The sequence below is a fragment of the Cygnus olor genome, chromosome 13, assembly GCF_009769625.2.
Source record: "Cygnus olor isolate bCygOlo1 chromosome 13, bCygOlo1.pri.v2, whole genome shotgun sequence".
Lineage (NCBI taxonomy): Eukaryota > Metazoa > Chordata > Aves > Anseriformes > Anatidae > Cygnus > Cygnus olor.
In genome coordinates, this window is record NC_049181.1 from 319,772 (window position 1) to 338,216 (window position 18,445).

General features: G+C 42.0%; 1 protein-coding gene across 3 annotated transcripts; it reads right to left on the reverse strand.

Moving 5' to 3' along the window:
* Positions 1 to 2,502: 2,502 nt before the first annotated feature.
* Positions 2,503 to 18,197, reverse strand: LOC121077089 (heat shock factor protein 3). Of its 3 annotated transcripts, none has more exons than XM_040571889.1 (12): positions 17,993 to 18,197; positions 16,967 to 17,075; positions 15,203 to 15,330; positions 12,524 to 12,648; positions 11,595 to 11,670; positions 10,840 to 10,901; positions 10,368 to 10,449; positions 9,947 to 10,080; positions 8,609 to 8,854; positions 7,428 to 7,533; positions 5,615 to 5,681; positions 2,503 to 5,049 (listed from the first exon to the last, which is right to left on the reverse strand). In XM_040571889.1, exons 1-12 carry the CDS (start codon positions 18,110 to 18,112, stop codon positions 4,718 to 4,720), a joined length of 1,587 nt encoding a protein of 528 aa, XP_040427823.1. In that variant the 5' UTR covers positions 18,113 to 18,197; the 3' UTR covers positions 2,503 to 4,717. The 3 variants fall into 3 exon arrangements, with proteins under 3 accessions (XP_040427823.1, XP_040427825.1, XP_040427824.1); XM_040571891.1 differs by lacking the exon at positions 5,615 to 5,681 and adding an exon at positions 6,826 to 6,890 and having other exon boundaries at positions 17,993 to 18,170; XM_040571890.1 differs by lacking the exon at positions 17,993 to 18,197 and adding an exon at positions 15,434 to 15,572.
* Between the last annotated feature and the right edge of the window lie 248 nt (positions 18,198 to 18,445).

Consider the following 18,445-nt stretch of genomic DNA (forward strand, 5'->3'; position numbering starts at 1 on the left):
CGTAAGGAAACCTACCACTAGCAGGGTACACACTGGAAGCTTTTAGACTGTGAACTAACACCACCTGACAAAAAAACAGGTATATGTATTTATACTTGCATTTACATTTGTGGTTATGTGAGACAGTGGCAGGAAAAATTTCTTGTCCTTTACAGGATGCAGGTATAGATACCTGTACATGGAGATGAACATTGGCAGCGAGTTCTTGCTTTTACTTTGTGGAAGTGTAATAATACAAATACTGTTTTTTAAAATGGCGATCTTGTTTTAGGAGACAGCACAACACTCTGAGCATGATCTGGATGAGGTGCCATCATACAGCTCAGGAGAGACAGGAATCACAGTACATTGCTGTAAAATCTGAAGACCATCATGAGCTGAGATACCTCTCTGCCTGAACCTCCAGAAGAGGATTTATCTAAGTTTTATTGGACTATGGTGTTTCTCCTCAAGAAGTTGAGGATGTCATAGGCACTGCACGGCTTGTTACCCTTCCTCTTGCAAGTCACGTGGTTAGCTCATACTCTGAAATGCTCTGCGTTAGCAAGTGCAAAGCAACATGAGTTAAAAACGGATGGCTATGGTGAAATGGGCTGTGTGTGGAGTGCTAGTCTGAAAGACTATGAGAAAAGATGCCGAAAGGAGCATGTGGTAGGCACTTACACTGTGCTTGTCATGCCTAGGTGTGTTCTGTAAATTCTTAGAACAGACAAGGTGGGGAACAGCAACTCTTCCTTCCCCTAACAGTGTGATATAGCAGAATAAAACCAGAAAAAAAAGCAGTGGCCCTGGACATCAGTGCTGGAGGAGGAAGGAAGCTTGCACTAAAGTGAAGCAACTTTGCTCATTGGTAACGTGAACTTGTTATGCATAAAGTTGCAATGGTGTTGTGGTCCTAACGAGGCTTGTACATCAAGGGACTGGTGATCTGCTACTGTCTCACCTGCTGTGCTGCACACGTGGTTTCACTTTCAGGCCTGTGCTGTGCTGCAGATACCAGCTGGCTGCAGATAGACTGCCTGTGGCTTCCAGTGATAACACCAGTGGCGAGCCCTTGTCTTTATCTTGAAGTGAAGCAGCACTTTTTCATACAAACATCCTTTTCCTCAGCAGTAGAAAAGATGAACGGAGTTCTTGACTTCTGGAAAAATCCTACAAAAACTCTTCACAGTGTCAGTTAACCGTGGCACAAATAGGATCAGCAGTGTGCCACATCAAGGCTAGAGGTCTGCTGATCTCTAAAGTGATGTAAAATTACCTATGCTGTTCCCTATGTTCCAGTAAATGGTATTTCAGTCCATATCTTACGGAATCTGTGGGCCTTTCCTACTAGAACCTGTAATGAGCACTTACAGTGGTGCATTACACCTGGCATAGCTGGCACAATTCTGATGAGAAATGCCTTTCAGGGAAAAGGACAGTGGAGAATATACAGGGTGGGTGCCTGGCTGGCCCTACACACAGGTGCAGAGGCAGACATGCAACCTTTGGTCTGAGTGACCTCAGTGAGCTGGTAAATGGGAAGAATTATCTAGGTGTCCCGCTCAAGCTGAAATACTGCTTGCAAAAGAAATGGGTGGGAAAAGGAATAACTCAGCACAATTGGCATTTTAACTGGCGGTTACTAATGTACTTGAAAAGCGTGGGAAAGCTTAGACCAGACAGAAGACTTACAAAAGGCTTTCAGTAATGGGAAGAACTGGTGCAAGTATGCCAGCAACAAGAAATGCTGATGAAAGCACGATGCTGCCCATAGCACCTGGGGCACAGCAGGCAGCATGGTGTTTTCAGGCAGCAGGTATGAGGCAGAGGCTGTGATCCTGCAACACGGGACCAATGTGGGCTCAAAGGAGAGGGGGGAAATCCCTGGATGCTGAAATCCTCCCAGCTCTGTTCTGCACAGTACACAGCTGCTCCATAGTAGCTCAATGATCCTGAATCCTCTGGGACCATGCACCTCTGCAAGGGGTTGAAAGATTCTTTGTGTTGCAAATGTACCCAAATATCAAACATGATTGAACTCTGTAACTCACTTAATAAGTACATCATCCCAACCATTGAGACAGCAAACTATGTTGGTGATGGAACAAGCAGAAGGCTTAAGAATCATTGTCTATGAAAGATCACTTCCTATCAGGTCCCCTCACTGCTTAGATGTGATGGCTGGCACCCAGCAAACTATACAAAGGCAATGAACAAACTCACAAATGGGACCTGACCTTACACTATGAGGGGCAGTCAGTCCTACTACCATAAGCTTTGATTCCAGGGGGTTAATAAATCTGAACTTCCTTCTTTCTCAGGCTCAGATCTCTAAAAGCAGCTGCCAGGCTAACCTTAGTACATGAGTTATTGAACCAGCAGCAGCTGCATAGTGAAATGGCCTAGTGAGCATTGAAGTTCTTCCTTCTAGATAGTTCAGTAAGCTGGTTTGGGAAATGTGTTGGCAAAAGAGGAACAAAGAAGAACAGATGTCAAAATAACATACAAGAAACACAGTAACAGTTTTGCAATTCAATAGTTTAATTACTTCAGTGCATGGTGGTGTTTTTTTCCTTGCTATTCAACCTTTCCCTTTTCATTGCAATTTTTGTTACCAAACTTGGAAATACATACTTTTCCTAGACCAGTACATAAACCAGACTCAGATTCACAAATTTTTATTTGAAGTTTTCTTAAGCCTTGGTTTCTTAACTTCTTAAGAGACGAAGTGTGTTAAAAAAAATCTTATGCAATTCAATCAAACATCTGATGGCAAGATGCAGTGAGATCAGATTCCATCATGGAAGAACATAACATTAATCCATTACAGGAACTACTCAGTTTAACCTATTCAGGAAACGGAGGTTACAGAAGATCTACCCCTCAAAGAACTTTGTTTTCGCACTATGCTGTCAAAACACTGCAGAAGAAAAAAGTCTAAATTTTTTTACTGTTTCACTCTTGGCAAAATTGAGGCCTTTGGGAAGAAATAAACTCAACCAGAACCCAATTCATTTTCCCTCAGCTCAGGAAAACTTAAGACCATTCAGCCCTTTGTTTCAAGGAAGAAAAGTAAGCAAAAAAAGACTGAGACAGGCTGGAATAAGACATACTTGACAAAAGGCAATTCATAAGATATAAACATGAAGGGTCACAGAGGCAAGGAAGTTATAAACAATGGAATAAAACAACCCTATGAAGGTGTTACAGGTATACACACACACACACAGTAGCAAGATCCTCCCTTGTCAACTCAACAGATTTAAAAATGAAGCACAAACCCAATATAGCCAGGCCAGCACAGATAACATGCATTATCTTGTAGGCTTCAGTATATCAAAGTAACTTGGTTTCTTGAGCATAAGAGAACTATTAGTTCAGAAATTTCAGAAAATAAAGCCTGTAAGTAGACTGATTTAAGCCTGTAAGTAGACTGATTTCCTAAAACTGATTTTTTTCCAAGTAATTGCAGCAGTAAAAAATACCATATGGCATTATACAGCTGTTTTTCTACCTGCCTCCAGGCCTTTTCAAGCCCCAACACTTTTGTATGGCTATGGCAAATTTCAGATTTGTGTGGGCTTGCAATAGACTGTTAGAGATTTGGTATCAGTGAAAGAGCACTTGCTGTCCCACTGACAACAGTGGATAAAGGCTGATGTCTACATTACAGCTGTTCAAAGAAGTTTGGAAAACAGTGTAGGACAATTCTGGGAAAAGTTTAATTAAGCAGACACCAGGTTTTGTCATTCGTTGTCAATGGAGTCAAATGATTTTAGTCAATTTAGCTTTAAAATCCCATGAGCAGAATATGCAGGACAAGGTCCACTGTTCATGTAAGGTCAGATAAACAAGTACATACTGCAAGCAGAAGAGAAAATGAATGTCCTATGTCAGCGCAAGTTACCCCATAACTTTTTTGTTTTAAGGATTTTTTTTGAGGACGTTTTAAGGATAGCTGCTGGACTTCACTAGACACCTCATGAATCAGTTCTACTCACAATTTTCAAGAACAAATGACCTATGTGCAAGTTACCCTAGAAGAGCTGCCATGCAATGTGCATGAGAAGTCGGCATTATGCACAGTGGCAAGCACTTCCTACTGCAACACCTACAATCCATGGCAATGGATGCGTGTTAGGATGTTAAAAAGTAATATTCCAGAGTTAAAATATAATTTTCCATAGGAAAAAATGTTCCCTGTACCTAGGAGCAAATCTAGGAGTAGGAAAGTAATATAAGCAGGTGCAAACAATTGTGGCCACAAACTATTAAAAAAGAAACCTCAAATTAAAAAACAACTTAATTCCAAACAATAGACAAGCTACCTCTTGAAACATCTCAGAAAGAGTAAAACTCAGGTTTAAAACATTACACATGACATTACTACACAGCTAATAAAAAACAGCCAAATTTTACAAAACAGGATACAAACAGGTTTCCTTTTGCAATAAGGATCAGATAAAAACAGTTATGGAATACATTGCGGTATGTTTACAGAAAGGTTGCCCTTCCCTCCTCCCCGTGCCTTCATTCCCATTATCAACAAGCTTTGAGCTTGTTTTCAGCTTTTCCATGTGCACTCTTTGCTTGTAGAAAGAGAACTTTCTCTTGTCTATATAGAATATGACACCCAGTAAGCAGGATAGGAGAGAGAAGACCAAACTTCTTGCTGATCCATTTATCCTTGCTGTCTATTTCACACCACTATGCCAGTTATAGATGTTGCATGAGTTCAAGAAGTTTCTATCTCAGAGGCCTCTTCTATGAAGTTAGCAACAGGACTGAGGAGCAAGAGTGGAAACAGTTTATACTCTCCATTCCCGTCTTCTGAGAGGAGAGGTGGATCACCCATTCCTAGAGCATCCAGGGGCTCAGCCTGGTTTTCTGGAGCTGCTAATGGCAAGACAGTTTCACTACCTGAAGGAGGTTGGAGAGCAGGTTTTTCCTCCAGCGGGGTCAGGAGGAGGTCTTTTGGATCCTCTGTCTTCCCTGGGGCTTCACTGGAAGGTAGTTCTTCAAATAATGAAAGCAGAGGATTGGCCCTGTACTGTATCAGCTGCATATCTGAGGGAAAACAAACATTTTAAACTCCAGGATCCTATGACACTTAAAGTGAAGGCTCTTATTCAATGCAAGGAACACTGGAAAAGCTGCTTCAAAACTCGGTTCACTAAAGAAAACCACACAGCTGAGCTCTGAAAGACCACATCTACAGTTGGAAAAGGCTAAGACCTGCAGCTAAGATTAGTATCTAAAACACACTTCAGGCCCCTAAATATATTGCATGCACTGGCATCACTACAGTAGAATGGGTAGCACTTCGTTTGTGGGTGTTGTAGCCCATATAGGAGATACTTCCACAGTGACATCTGCAGTTCTGCTCCTTATTGTGGCACCCCATCACATATAAGAAAAGAGGAATGGTTAACACCAACATGGGGAATAGAACGGGGCCTGTAAGATTGAGGTACAGCTTCATTGAAGTCAGTGAAACATCCCAGTCTTCAAAAACTTTTTAAGCCCAGGCCAAAGAAGGAATTAAGCCACATTACAAGCTACAAAAATTCTATTTCAATACATAGTTTTCGAAGAGTTTGGAATTGTCACAGCTCTGTTCCTTCCTGCCCACCTTTGCTTCCTGCTGTTTCTCCCTCACTTGCTCCTAGATCTTCAGTGCTGTCTGCCAAGTTTGTAATCTGAAGCAAAATGGACAAAGAATAAGACAGAATGCTTAACAAAAATATCCAGTTCTTAACTGACTGGTTAACATAATTAAAGGTGAAAGAAGGAGGGAATAGGAATGACACTGCTGAGTAATGTAAACTCCTGACCTCACAAACCCATTATTCCACAGAGGCCAGCAAACAGGAACTCTCAGAAAAATGCAAGATGAAATACAGACAAACTTAACTTACCAGAGCCAAACAATCTTATGATTAGCAAATATTCAGTTTACCTACCCAACCCAAAGCTTTATTACGGTCTGCTTTGTTGGAATAACACAGTTAAACATGATTTCATTAACAAAATCAAATTTTGCAAGCACTGCTCAAACACAACAGGATTTCACCTCAGTTGTGATGTAAGCTCCCATGCCAGTGAAGTCCTAGTTCAAATAGTATTTCTGAGTTACAAAATAAATGACACTTGCAAGATTTTTTTTGTAACATAAGACATTCTATTGAATGGGGCCCAGAAAAGGAAATTTGTACTAAGCTTTAGCATGTCCTCTGAGGAAATTTTATGCAGCCATGTTTGGAATAAATACTGTATACCGCATTACATTTTTTTTCCTTTAATACTTTTTCTTCAGCCTTCCAGCAGACGAAGGCGCACAATCTGAACTACAATCCCAGGTGTAGTTATTACTTGGCTAAAAGACAAACCAAGAAACTGTTTTCACACAGACCAAAAACAGACTAGATTTTCCAACCTGCTCTTTCTAAACAGAAAATACAGAATTAATAGGCAGGAACAGTACAAAAAGTTCCTCAATGCAGGCAGACAGCTGATTCAGCAAACACCAGTTTGTTTTCCTCTTCCTTATGCTCTCAGGTACATTTATAAAGCAAAGAATATGTTATTCTTAGCAAAGCGTCAGTTGAAATCAGCACACTGAGTGTGTTACTGCAGCTAGAAATAAGACAACTTATTTTGAGAACCTTATTACATTCCTGTACACCAACAGTAATAGAAAACATGAAGTCATACAGATTAAATAAAATGTCAGTTTCATCCTGTGCTATCAGTCTGGTCCCTACCCTTAAACTGCATCAGTCAAAGTTTAGCTCTCAGAATCACCTTAACCCTCCCCATCACAGAAGCAAATCTTACTCTTACATTTCCATACCGGGGGGAGTTTCCATCAAGTTCATATCTAGAGCTGGCAGCTCAGGATTAAATGTCTGAAAACAGAAACAGACCATATGTAGCAGAGTTTATGACATAATAAGGTTGTTAAAACCTCAGAGAGATCCTACTTCATCTACCCAAGGAAGCACATGGATGGTGGCTCTTCTGCAGGCCTACTGCAATACACTTTAACCCTCTGGCAGTAAACTGAGGTTACACGAGAAGAGAAGGACACCATTTTTCCCCTCACTGATTCCAGGTGTATGGCTCAGATCAATTCCACATCCCAATGCATGATCAGTAATCAGGATGTGATGATAAACAGCAAGGAGGAGAAAGGTTCTGGTTTTCTTGTTTGTTTTTTTAAGTTATATGAAATGAAAATACCGTATGAACTAAAAAAGGCTCTCAGCATTAGCTTATATTTTGTTAGACTCCTCAGATGACTATGTACAATTCTATCCATAGCTATTTGCTTTTCAAGATTTTCTTCTCACTTGCCCATTACAACATGGAACAAATCCATAAAATCTTGTAACACAACCTAAACTGTATTTTTCAGAAACCAGAATAAATGAAAAGACACTCACATCGCTGAAAGCTTCAGAACCGAAGTTATACTGCTTCCCAGACAACATTGCTTGAAGCTCTTCAAGGCTGGCATCAATGCAATTAAGAAAATCCTGAATTTCCTCTCTGAAAAGAGAAAATTACGTAGTACCATAAGCAACAGTCAGCAGTTAGGTTCTTCTTTTACACTACAGGACAGGAAAAACCTCTTATAAACCGTTAGTTGCTTGGTTATTACAGCTGTTGGGCAAGATCACAGCCAGACAGGGTTGCTCACAATCCAGAACAGCTTATTGCCAAATTAACAAAACCACACTGCTGTATCAATTTCCATGGCCCAATTCTTTGCAAAACACGTGCAAGGAAAACCATCTGTACAGCAAGTATCATAATAGCTATCGTATCAAAAAAGCAATCCTCCTCATGTAACTATTTCCTCTTTCATTTTAATATCTTTTGAACGTTCTCAGAATTCAGTCTATGTAGTAGTATCTGTTTAAGCTAAGGTCCATAAGCTTTTACCTGCAGACAATAAATGATAAGCAAAGGAATACAAATAATCTGCACCTGAAGGAACACTAGGTATCTATTTTGAAACAGGAACACCAGATTGTTACCAAATTGCATGCGTTTGGAAGGACTGGGGTCAGGATACAAGGGACAATGAATGAAGTAGAAGGGAAGCTGCACATGTGACCCAGTACTGAGTTTCTCACTGTGCTGCAAGCTATCTCCTGTATTGGAACACTTAGCTACAAACAATGTAAAATTTCAAGGCATTGCCCCACATCCAGTCCTAAGAAACAAGGAAGCACATAGTTCCCTACTGAACTCTCTAGTCTGGATCTGCTGTTGGGCAGCACTTGGCAACGTCAGTAGTTGGCGATACAAGGGCTGACAGGACAGACCAACCACACCAATGCTCCAAAAGAAATATCAGAAGTCAAGGCAAACTTGTGACAGCTGACAGAGCAAATTCCAGATGAACTTGCCCTGCTTTTAGTCTATGATAACACTTGTCTTTTTCAAGACCTATTAGAAAAGGGGGAGAAAACTCAGTTCATTAGAGATGTTTGAAAAGCAATTTCACTATGTTCTGCTAGATACATCGTCTAAAATTATGACACATAACAGTTTAATGAGATTCCACAAGACGACTGCATAAGTCTCCAGAAATAAGTGAATATAGTGATTTGCATACCTGTCCAGTAAAGGATCATTTTGGTTTCCAGAGTTATTCTCATTCAAGATGGAGTCAATCACTGATGCAGGGTCTTCTGGAGCATTAGCTTGTGCAGCGTGGAGTTCCACAGCAACATTTCCTATTTCACTGGATTTGCTGACATCATTTACATGAATTGGAGGGATAGGTTCTACACAATTTAACTCATTTGGCTGTGATACTTGACAAATAGGTAAGCCAGGATCCAGAGCTGTCTGTATCTCTCTAAAATGCAACCCACAGAGAAACAAGACACAGGAGAATATCAACTGTGTTAGCACTCATTGGAAGCTTACTATTTTACATCTTAATACCTAGTGAGGTCAAGCCTACTAAGAGCTCAAATAACCAACTGGTCTTATAAAAGAATGTAAGTGCCTTCCTAAAGGCAGATGAAGAATCATCTGTTACAATTTATATGGACAGTATGTATCAGAGCAGGACGCCCCATTTTCATAGAATCATAGAATGGTTTGGGTAGGAAGGGACCTTTAAAGATGATCCAGTCCAAGCACCCTGCCATAGGCAGGGATGTCTTTCACTAGATCAAGTTGCTTGAAAGTCCTGTCCAACCTGACTTGGAACACTTTCAATCATGGGGCATCCATGATTTTTTCTGGACAGCCTGTTCCAGCACCTCCTTACGATAATCACAAAATAAATTCTTCTTTATATCCAAGCTAAATCTATCTTCTGTCAGTCTAAAACCATTGCCTTCTGCCCTGCCACTAGAGACACTGATAAAAATCTCTCTCCATCTTTCTTATAACCCCCCTTCATATACTGACAGTCACGCATTCTCAGTTTCTAGAAAAAAAGCCCCCCTTTAAGCCTTTTATTTGCATTTATTTCACACCTGCTATGCAGAATAAACCAGAAGAAAATGAGATTTTTTTTTAAAAGGTTCAATTTTCATAGTTTTGCTTGTTTTTAAATTTGCTAACAAAACCTCATGTTTTTTTCTTCCAGCACTGTGACCAAACACCGACTCTATAACTCTTCAGTTTGATAATGAGTTCATATATAGAACATATGGAAAAGATCATCTTGACTTCACATAACTAAATTCTGCCAGACCAAAGATGGCATAAGACTACATGGACATGTGGTGGAAGGGAAACTCACAATATTGTGTCTCTGGAACTAAAAGATTCCAAATTGGTCTACTTTTTACTCTGGAGAGCCTACAAACAGGCCTATAATGTATAAATAGAGCAGAAACTCAGAGGTGGGTTCCCAAAACATATTGGGTAACTTACATTAACATAACTACTTGGATTTATGCTTCAGTTGTTAACTTCACATCCCTATACGTACCTGCCTCTGCCACTTGTGTGTGCCACAGCAAGGAGACCATTGGTGGCATTTTCCAGGGTATCAGTGATATCTCGAATGATGAGACCTGTACCATTTCCATCCTCATCATCTGAATTACGTTCAGAAAAAGCCATCTGCAATATACAGCAAATAGAATGAATAAACCAAAAAAAAAATCTGGTTTTTTGTTGATGTTTATTTCCTTTCTTCTTGAAGCTTCTATTTCCCGTTCAGATTTCATCTATGCCAAGTTGTATGGATTTGCGTGATTTTGCAGACAGAGCAATGCTTTAAATCAGCCCATTTCAAAATAGAGTGCATTTGATTATAAGATCAGAATATTAATAGTTGTAAGGAAGACTTCAAGATCACTGTACAGCATCCTGTCCAACCCAGTGTCTCCCTCCCTAGAAAGACTTACTGCTTGGCCACTCTCCACAGGTATGCGAACATACTGACGGCTGTATTTGGAAGGTGAAGCACCTGCAGCATCTGTTAGAGACCTGAGACAAAGTATGACTTTAGTGTATACTTCTGTAGTAAACAGCTGTAGCAATGCTAAATATGTGCAGTAACAGTAAGAACTATTCTTTGACTTCTAAAAGTGGCTTTTTTTGAAACTGTTTATTTAAACGTACTGCAGACAGACTACATTCTAAGCACACTTTTTGTTTTGTGGCAAGTCAGTAACACTGGCACTTTTTTTTTTTTTTTAAAAGAGTTACCATCTTTGGCAACTGTTCCCTTCAAAACTCAAAATGCATAGTATATTCTCTTCCCATCCTATTTAAAAATATTCATTATGCACCTTGAGAAAAGTATCTTGCTTCTAGAAGTTGATTCATCCCCATAACGCACATCTGACACTAGTTTGTGACCTATCCAGTAATTACCTTTTTCTTTTGACCCCAACAATATAATTTCCTCGCATCAAACTTAGTATAAATTGAAGAATCTAAAAAGAAAAAACAAAGAGCCAAAACCAAGTGATTAGCTTAGCAATCAGAATATTAAATTATTAACTCAGACTTTACTTTTGTGATTGAAATTAACAGGTAATTTAAATATCCATTTGTACCTTTATGTTAAAAAAGAAAGTTACAAAAGGCATTGAAAAATTATTTCACTTGCACAGATTTTTATAAAAATGTAATATAACACCGCAAGTCACTATGGAAAACTCCAGACCAGAAAAAGCTGAGGGATAAACCAGAGAAAATTTGATCCAGTGCAGCAACTCCTTTTGTTTCCAGGTTCCAAGGTGACTTCTTGAATGTTCTAAGTCTGCCTTGGTTAGTTCTTTCACAGACTCCATTCTGTGTGCCTGAAATATCTTGCCCATTACCATGACTCCTGTCCCATGTTTACCCCAGGTCAACTTGATTTAATTACTTCTCTCCAAATAAGATTCACTGAGATTTCAAGCACATTGAAATTCTTTTTACTAAGATTTTCCTTAGTATTTTGTTTGGGATTCTTTGCTGTGCTACTTCTTGGACACTCAGGAACTGTGAACATTTTCTTTGTGCTGTATTAATATAGCCTGTTCAGCTCTGTGTCATTTGTCATTCTACATAAGCAAAGAATGCCATCAAGTATCACAGAGGCAGGAATAAGGATGGTAGCACTGAAGATGCTGCAATGGTACCTTAGACAGCAGCTTCTGTTGTTGACTGTGCTTCTGCCTTAGAACTGCCACTTCTTTCCACAGGGCCTTATTTTCTCTGCAATGCAGAATAAATCAGAAGACAGAGGATGAACAGAGTTTACTTTATATGATTTAGTTTCACAGCTTTCAAACTTTCACAGTACCTTGCAGGACCAATGGCAACATTCCTTCTGTGGATAACTAACGATTAGTTAAACTGATCCACTAATATAAGCTCTGGGTTAAACTAACTCCATTCTCCACCAACCAGGACCAAATGCTCACTAGTTAGCACATTCTCATTCTCTGCTGCTCCATCAATAATCTTGATCTGAGGTATTCCTTCCTTCAAAGCCTCTAAAGGTTAGAATTAAGACTTGGTGTTTGGAAACAGGCTACGTGTAACACAGACCACCTCAGAGCAGTTTCAAAATATTAAAAAAAACAAACAAAACAATATGAACAGAGGGAGTGAATACATCTCCTGAGCTTTGGTTGACACCCACTTGCATGCCAGTGATCTGAGTGAACTCCCAGTGCCCATACAAAAAGCATATGAAGGAACAGAGATGAGGACACACAAAGTCCATTTCTGATCAGAAATGGAACCAAACATTAATTCTCCCTTGTTGCATCCAGCCCTGTTTTGTGTTTAGAAGAGGAAATTATTTGATACCCCTAAAAAAAATACTATAGATGATGGCAACCAAAATGACATCTCAAGATAGCCAAGAAACTCCCAGTTTGAATTTCTGGTCTGTTACTGAATTATGAAAACAAACTATTCAAAATGCTGTGTGGCATGGAATGCGGATTCTTAAAAAAAAGAATACAGCATCACCTGTTTCAATTCAAACACATGTTTGGAGTCAAGCTCCATTAGCTATAAACCCCATTCAGTGCTTAAGTGCTTCTGAAACAGATTGTACCTTTTCATGTTAGCCAGTCTGACATCCATGTTGTTCTGCTGCTCTCTCATTTCCTGGACTTCAGAGAGTACTTTGTGTAAATCCTCTGCACAGACCTTGAGATCCTCAGTTCTTACCGCAGATACCTAAAATAGGATCAAGTTACACATGCTTTACTAAGAACAGTGCCTTTCATACTTTTTTTTAAATGAACAGTGTAGTTAGTCTGTAGAAGAGGTATAAACTCCATTAAAATATTAGGTAAGATTATATAAAACTTGTGTATCATAAAACACCACAATTGTTATAGATGACAGCCTTTAGGACAGTCTCAACCGTCTGAAAAAAACAAGATGTCAATGAAAACAAGAGAATGGCACCACTGTAACTCATGCTAAAATCCCTACCACCGGTTGAAAACTGCCTTTCATAAGGGGTTCTCTCTGACGTGTCTGAAGAAAGCTTGCCCTCTAGTGCCAAAGTGTAAGCTACCAGCCAAAAGCAAAACAAGTGATAGAGTAGTGAAGAGGGTATGGTCACATTCATTTTAACTGTGGATAAATCTGCCAGCACAGGAGTAACAAATTTCCATTAAGTTACTGGGGAAAAAACAGGAGTCTACTTATATGACACCTACCTAATTGGAAAGTTTGTCCCACACAAGCTGAACCACAAATCCCTATACTGTTGTTTCCTCTATTACAGTTCCACTCGGTGACTTGCCAAGATTACAGAGGCTTGTCTCCAGAAAGTCAGAGTCGAAACTGCTTTTCTACCCACAGCAAAATCTATAAATGCTTCCTCTTCAAGTGATGGTGGAAGAGTAATCAGAAAGCAAAAAGCTCAGTTTTGCCTCTTCACACTTCCACAGTCATAATTCTCTAATTTCCTTCAGTAACTCTGTGGTCATGGCATTAATGGTTTATATACAATTCAGGGTTTTGAAAGTGGTAGGTCTCACAAATATGAATGGTATGCACAGGTTTTGCAGACATAATTTTAAAAAACATTCAGCCAAATACTGACCGTAATCAAATCAAATGAAGCTGTACCAGATAGCCATCAGATGCCCCTTCCAACCTACAGCATGCTATGATTTTACTTATTATTCTCTTAAAGTCCAAGAGGGAGGTGGAAGCATTAGAGATTAGCCTAATGAAGTGTCAGATAGCTTCCATGCAAGTTGGCTTACAGATCCCCCCCCTTCCCCAGTGCATTAAGTGGTCAGAAATTGACAAACGGTGTTATAAAATAACATTCCATCACTTCATGGTGAAGCAACACAATTATAATATTCAACAATCACTGCACAGAAATAACTGTTTTCTCTGGTCCAATGTTACAAAGGATGGAATGAATGGCCCAACAGTTCTCTGTCTACATTTTTAGACTCTTTGCCGTTTGTTGTAGATAATACCTTATGCTAAGGTACACAATGCTTATCCCAAATGAAATTCAAGACTATCTGATTCCATACTTCAGCATACCAGCTGTCCATAGCAAAGACATCCAAAAGATGGAGACAGAAGGTAGCAATTTCAAATACAGTAGGCCTGCCTCTAGACAGAAGAGCCAACAAACTAAAGCATTCTGCCGAGTACAAGGAACTACTTTTTTCAGAGTCTGTAGCTAGATAATAAGGGTGTCAAGACTGACACGCATCAGCAGAAAACCTAGACCTAACAGTAAAATGGAGTAAATTAAGGAAGCCCTGCATTCAAACTTGAACTCCTGCTGGAGGCCTGAAAGCCAGTTTATAGCACATACTGAAATATTACTTAATTCCAGGCAGTACAGAGCAAGAAAAGCTAACAGACATTTCATCCATTGCAAAAATCACATTTCCTGTGCAACAAAGAGTATGTTTCACCAGCATGTTCAACCATTTTGTGTGAACGTCTTTGGCGCTAACTAGAGCTTTTGTCTCCCCATCTAGAATACCCCACCCAGTGCAATGCTCATGGGATACGTGGTGCCATACATAACGTCAGCAGCTGACTGTCTCAACATACCAGGAAGCAAGATGTGCAAGCTAAGACAAGTTAGCAGTTGCAGCATCTGGGAAAAGCACAGGCCTGTGTCAGAGAAGCAACCGTGCAACTGTATCTGACCAATTGTGATTTTGAACAGAGACAGCGCAGTGAAGAATCAATCAAAACACAATTATGGCTCTCCAGCTAATCCTCAAGCCTACCCTGTTCTTTCATTAACTTGGGCGATGTAGCTACCACATTACGACATTCCAAAGAAAAGACTGAAGTTCATATGTCAACATGATGTACCACGATAGTGTCTTTCTCTGGCAGCCAGGATGTTATGGGCTGAAATGCGCAAGTACAAGATAAATATCTGTGCAGAAACAGGTCAGACAACGCCTGAATGTACAAAAGAAAATTGTAAGTGCTAAAAAAGGACGTAGCTTATTGGTGATATGGTATTTGAGGAACAATACAAATCATACGAGCTTGTCCAAATGAACTGATTACTGCTGCCCTTGCTAATTTTCAGCGACCACCAAGTGACAATGTATTTTCTTTTACTTCTTTCATTCTATGACTCTTTTTACAAAGGCTTGACAACGCATAACCTTAGTTCACGTGGAATCCATTGGCTGTCAAGTGTTTGACACCCCCAGACTTCCTCTAGATAAGCTTCTTTTCCTAAGGAAAAAAGCAAAGTAAATACATGCACAGGCCATACCTTGCGCTTGATGTTTTCCAATAAATGTGCCTTCCCTTGCTTGAAGAAAGCATGCTGGAACTCAATGACTGAGCTTTTCTCTGCTGTAATCATACCATTTTCCAGAGCAATCACCTTCCTGAAACCATCTGTGGAGAGGGATTTTAAAAAAAAAAAGTCATTTCTTTGGGTGTAAAGCTTACTGCTACAGAACATAGGTAAAGAAAACTCCAGAACTACTGAAATACCTACAGCTATACAGTTAATAGGAGCTGGAACTTCCTTTTGGTGTTCAATCATTTCACTGCTCCGACTGTCACAGACAGAGGACACATCTACGATGCCACCAAATAATCTTGCAGGCTGTACAAGCAGCATGCATGGCAGAGGCCTTCCAGTATCCAATGGCAAGACAATGATGTTCAAATAATCACAGAAGACAGTCAGAAGTGAGATTTATTAGGACATTACGACTAAAATATTATCCCAATGGAAGCAGTGCAATGTTGCACCTCTCCTTTCATGTTAACAATCTCAGGCAGCTACGTATCAAAACAAATGCTGTCATCTACCACCAGGGTCTACAGAACAATGCAAAGAGAAATTAGTCCTCGACCTATGGAAACACACGCACATGCAGTACATTTTTCATTAAAGACTACCCGCTTGAAATAAGACATTGACAGCCCAATTTCCACAACTGCTTGAAATACCAAAGGGTAGATGCAAATTAGTTGACAGACCAATGCATCTCTCTCCTCATTCAAGTTTTTAACACGGTTAATGTATTCCTGCCTCACTGCACCTCAACAGCATGCTCATTAGAAAACTTCAATCAAAGCTTTGGATAAGTGCAGCAGGAAAAGGACGTTGCCATCACACTGCATGCCCTTACTGGACTATTTGCATTTTAAACGTTTAGCCTTACTACAAGGCAACTGACAACTGTTTGTTTGCATTCTCCTTTGACACACAAGTATGGAGTCTCAACTCTTAACTCAAACAGCAGCACAAGGATACTATACAACCACTTTCTCTGTCATGTCTAACACAGAATCTGAATAGATGTTGGCTAGAGAGACCAAGGAAATCTGGACGAGAACAGAGTTCCTCCAAATCTCAGTAATTCCCCGTAAGCCACTGTGCTATTATCAATCCACTGCCGTAAATTAGCTTTCTTTGCCAATGCTACATGATGAATTCTATTATTCTGTTTCATTGGAGCCAAACATGCTTCTAACATAATGAAATAGGAGGACTTTTGAAAAAAAATTATTTGTACTGAACAGAGTAAAGGCATGCAGACTATTTACAGCTTGTAGTTTGGTGTCGCCACTTAGCTCCCAAAGAGTTACAGTTCATGGGAGAAATACAGGCAGACTCAGATCATCTTTCAGATCCTCTCCTTTCCTGAAAAGGATTTACTGAATGGCTTAACCCTCTTACTCCAAATGGAAATTCTAAAGGAGGCAGCCGTTTTCTGTGCAGCTTATACCTTCACGTGGCCCATAAACTATCAACTCCAAAGCAACCATTTCTGCTGTGCTGCAGCCCTGCAGTGTACTCTGACTTTGGATTGCCACCTCACTCCAGCTTCTTTACCTGTACAAGTTACACACGTGTTACATAATGGATACCCATTGACCCAAGACGCTCACAAGTAGAGCACAGAAAACATAAACGAGAGATTTAGTCCAGCTTGATCCATCAGGGTGACAAATCTTGTTTCAGTACAGCAATGCAGGCAATGTATGTACACACATTACACAAACAGATGATGCTTACACATGTTCAGCTGTCGTATGAAGCTAGAGATATTGTTGTGTTTGAAGTACTTCGGGAGCAGCTCCTTAGCGAACCTCTGCTCATCCAGGATACAGAAGTTCTCACCATTCTAGGAAACAAGCAGAAGTAACAGTGAGAGAAAAAGCACAACATTTTTAAGGTTTTGCTCTTATGCCAAGACCGTAAACTGATGGAGACGGTTCCTATGACACGGAAGGGCAAAACACTTGGCAAAAGGGTACTGTCTATGTGGTCATTTAAGAGCATTTAGGACTGTACTAACAAGTTTGAATTCTAAACAACACCAAAAATCGTTACGTGGAGCGGGTAGTTTTTTGAACCCCGAAGACTTTACCCTAAGCCAAAGAAAAGTAGTTCTAAAAACAAACAAACAAAAAAACATGGCTCTGCTTCTGTCTCAGTTCAGAGCAAACACAAGTATTGCTCAAGCATGACGGCATTCATGCCACTAGAGGGCTTTTATCTTCGCCGGGCAGAGTTCGACTGCCTCCTGACAAGATTCTTCCATTATACGCGCTGTGTCACCGCTAAAAATAGCCAGGCAACGCTGCGGAGCCGCTACGAGATCCGACCCGGCCAGGCGGGGAGGCTCCGTCCCGGCTCCAGGCTCGTTGCGTTCCCGGCTCCCAGCGCCCTGGAACCGGGCAGGTCCTCGCGCTGCTCACGAAGCACAAAAACATTAAATTACAACGGCGAAGACGAGGAGAACGGGCCGCACGGCGTGAAAATTGCGGCGAGGGAGGGCCGCACGCCGGGAAGCGGCACGGAAGGGCCCCAGGGCCCGAGGGCAGGCGCGCCCGCCGAGGCCCGTCCTGCCGGCCCCGGGGAGGGCCAGCCCCGGGCTCCTCTCCTCACCGCGCCGCGCCCGGCCGGCTGCGCCCAGCGGGGGTGGGCCCCCAGGGCGCCGCGCTCTGCGCGGCGTTAGCTCGGCCCGGCCCGGCGCCCCTGGGGAGCCCCTCCCGGAGCCCCGCGCCCCGCTCGGCCGCGGCCCCCGCCCGCCCTCACCCTGCTCCAGCAGATGACGTCGTCGCTGTGCGGGTCCTCCACCAGCGCCCAGAGCTTGGCCAGGAAGCCGGGCACCGCGGCGGCGCCGGGGCCGCCGGGCAGCGCCGACCCTTCCCGCATGCTGGGGCCCGGGCCGGGCCGGGCCGAGCGCTGCTGCTGCGGGCCGGGCCGGGCGGAGCCGCCGGCGGGCGGCCGCCGCGACGTGACGCCACGCGGGGCGGCGCCTCGGGGCGCAGGAAGGCCGCCCATTGGTGCGCGCCGCCTGGCCTGGCCCCGCCCCGCGGCCGGGAGCGTGCCGCTTGTTGTGCTCCCGGAGGAGCGGCGCCGGCGGCGTCCCCGGGCGCCTTAAAGGGGCCGCGTCCCGCGGGAGGGGAAGGGCGGGGCCCGGTCCCGGTCCCGGGCCCGGTCCCGGGCCCGGAGGCTGGTGCCGCCCCGGGGGGCGGGCGGGGACGG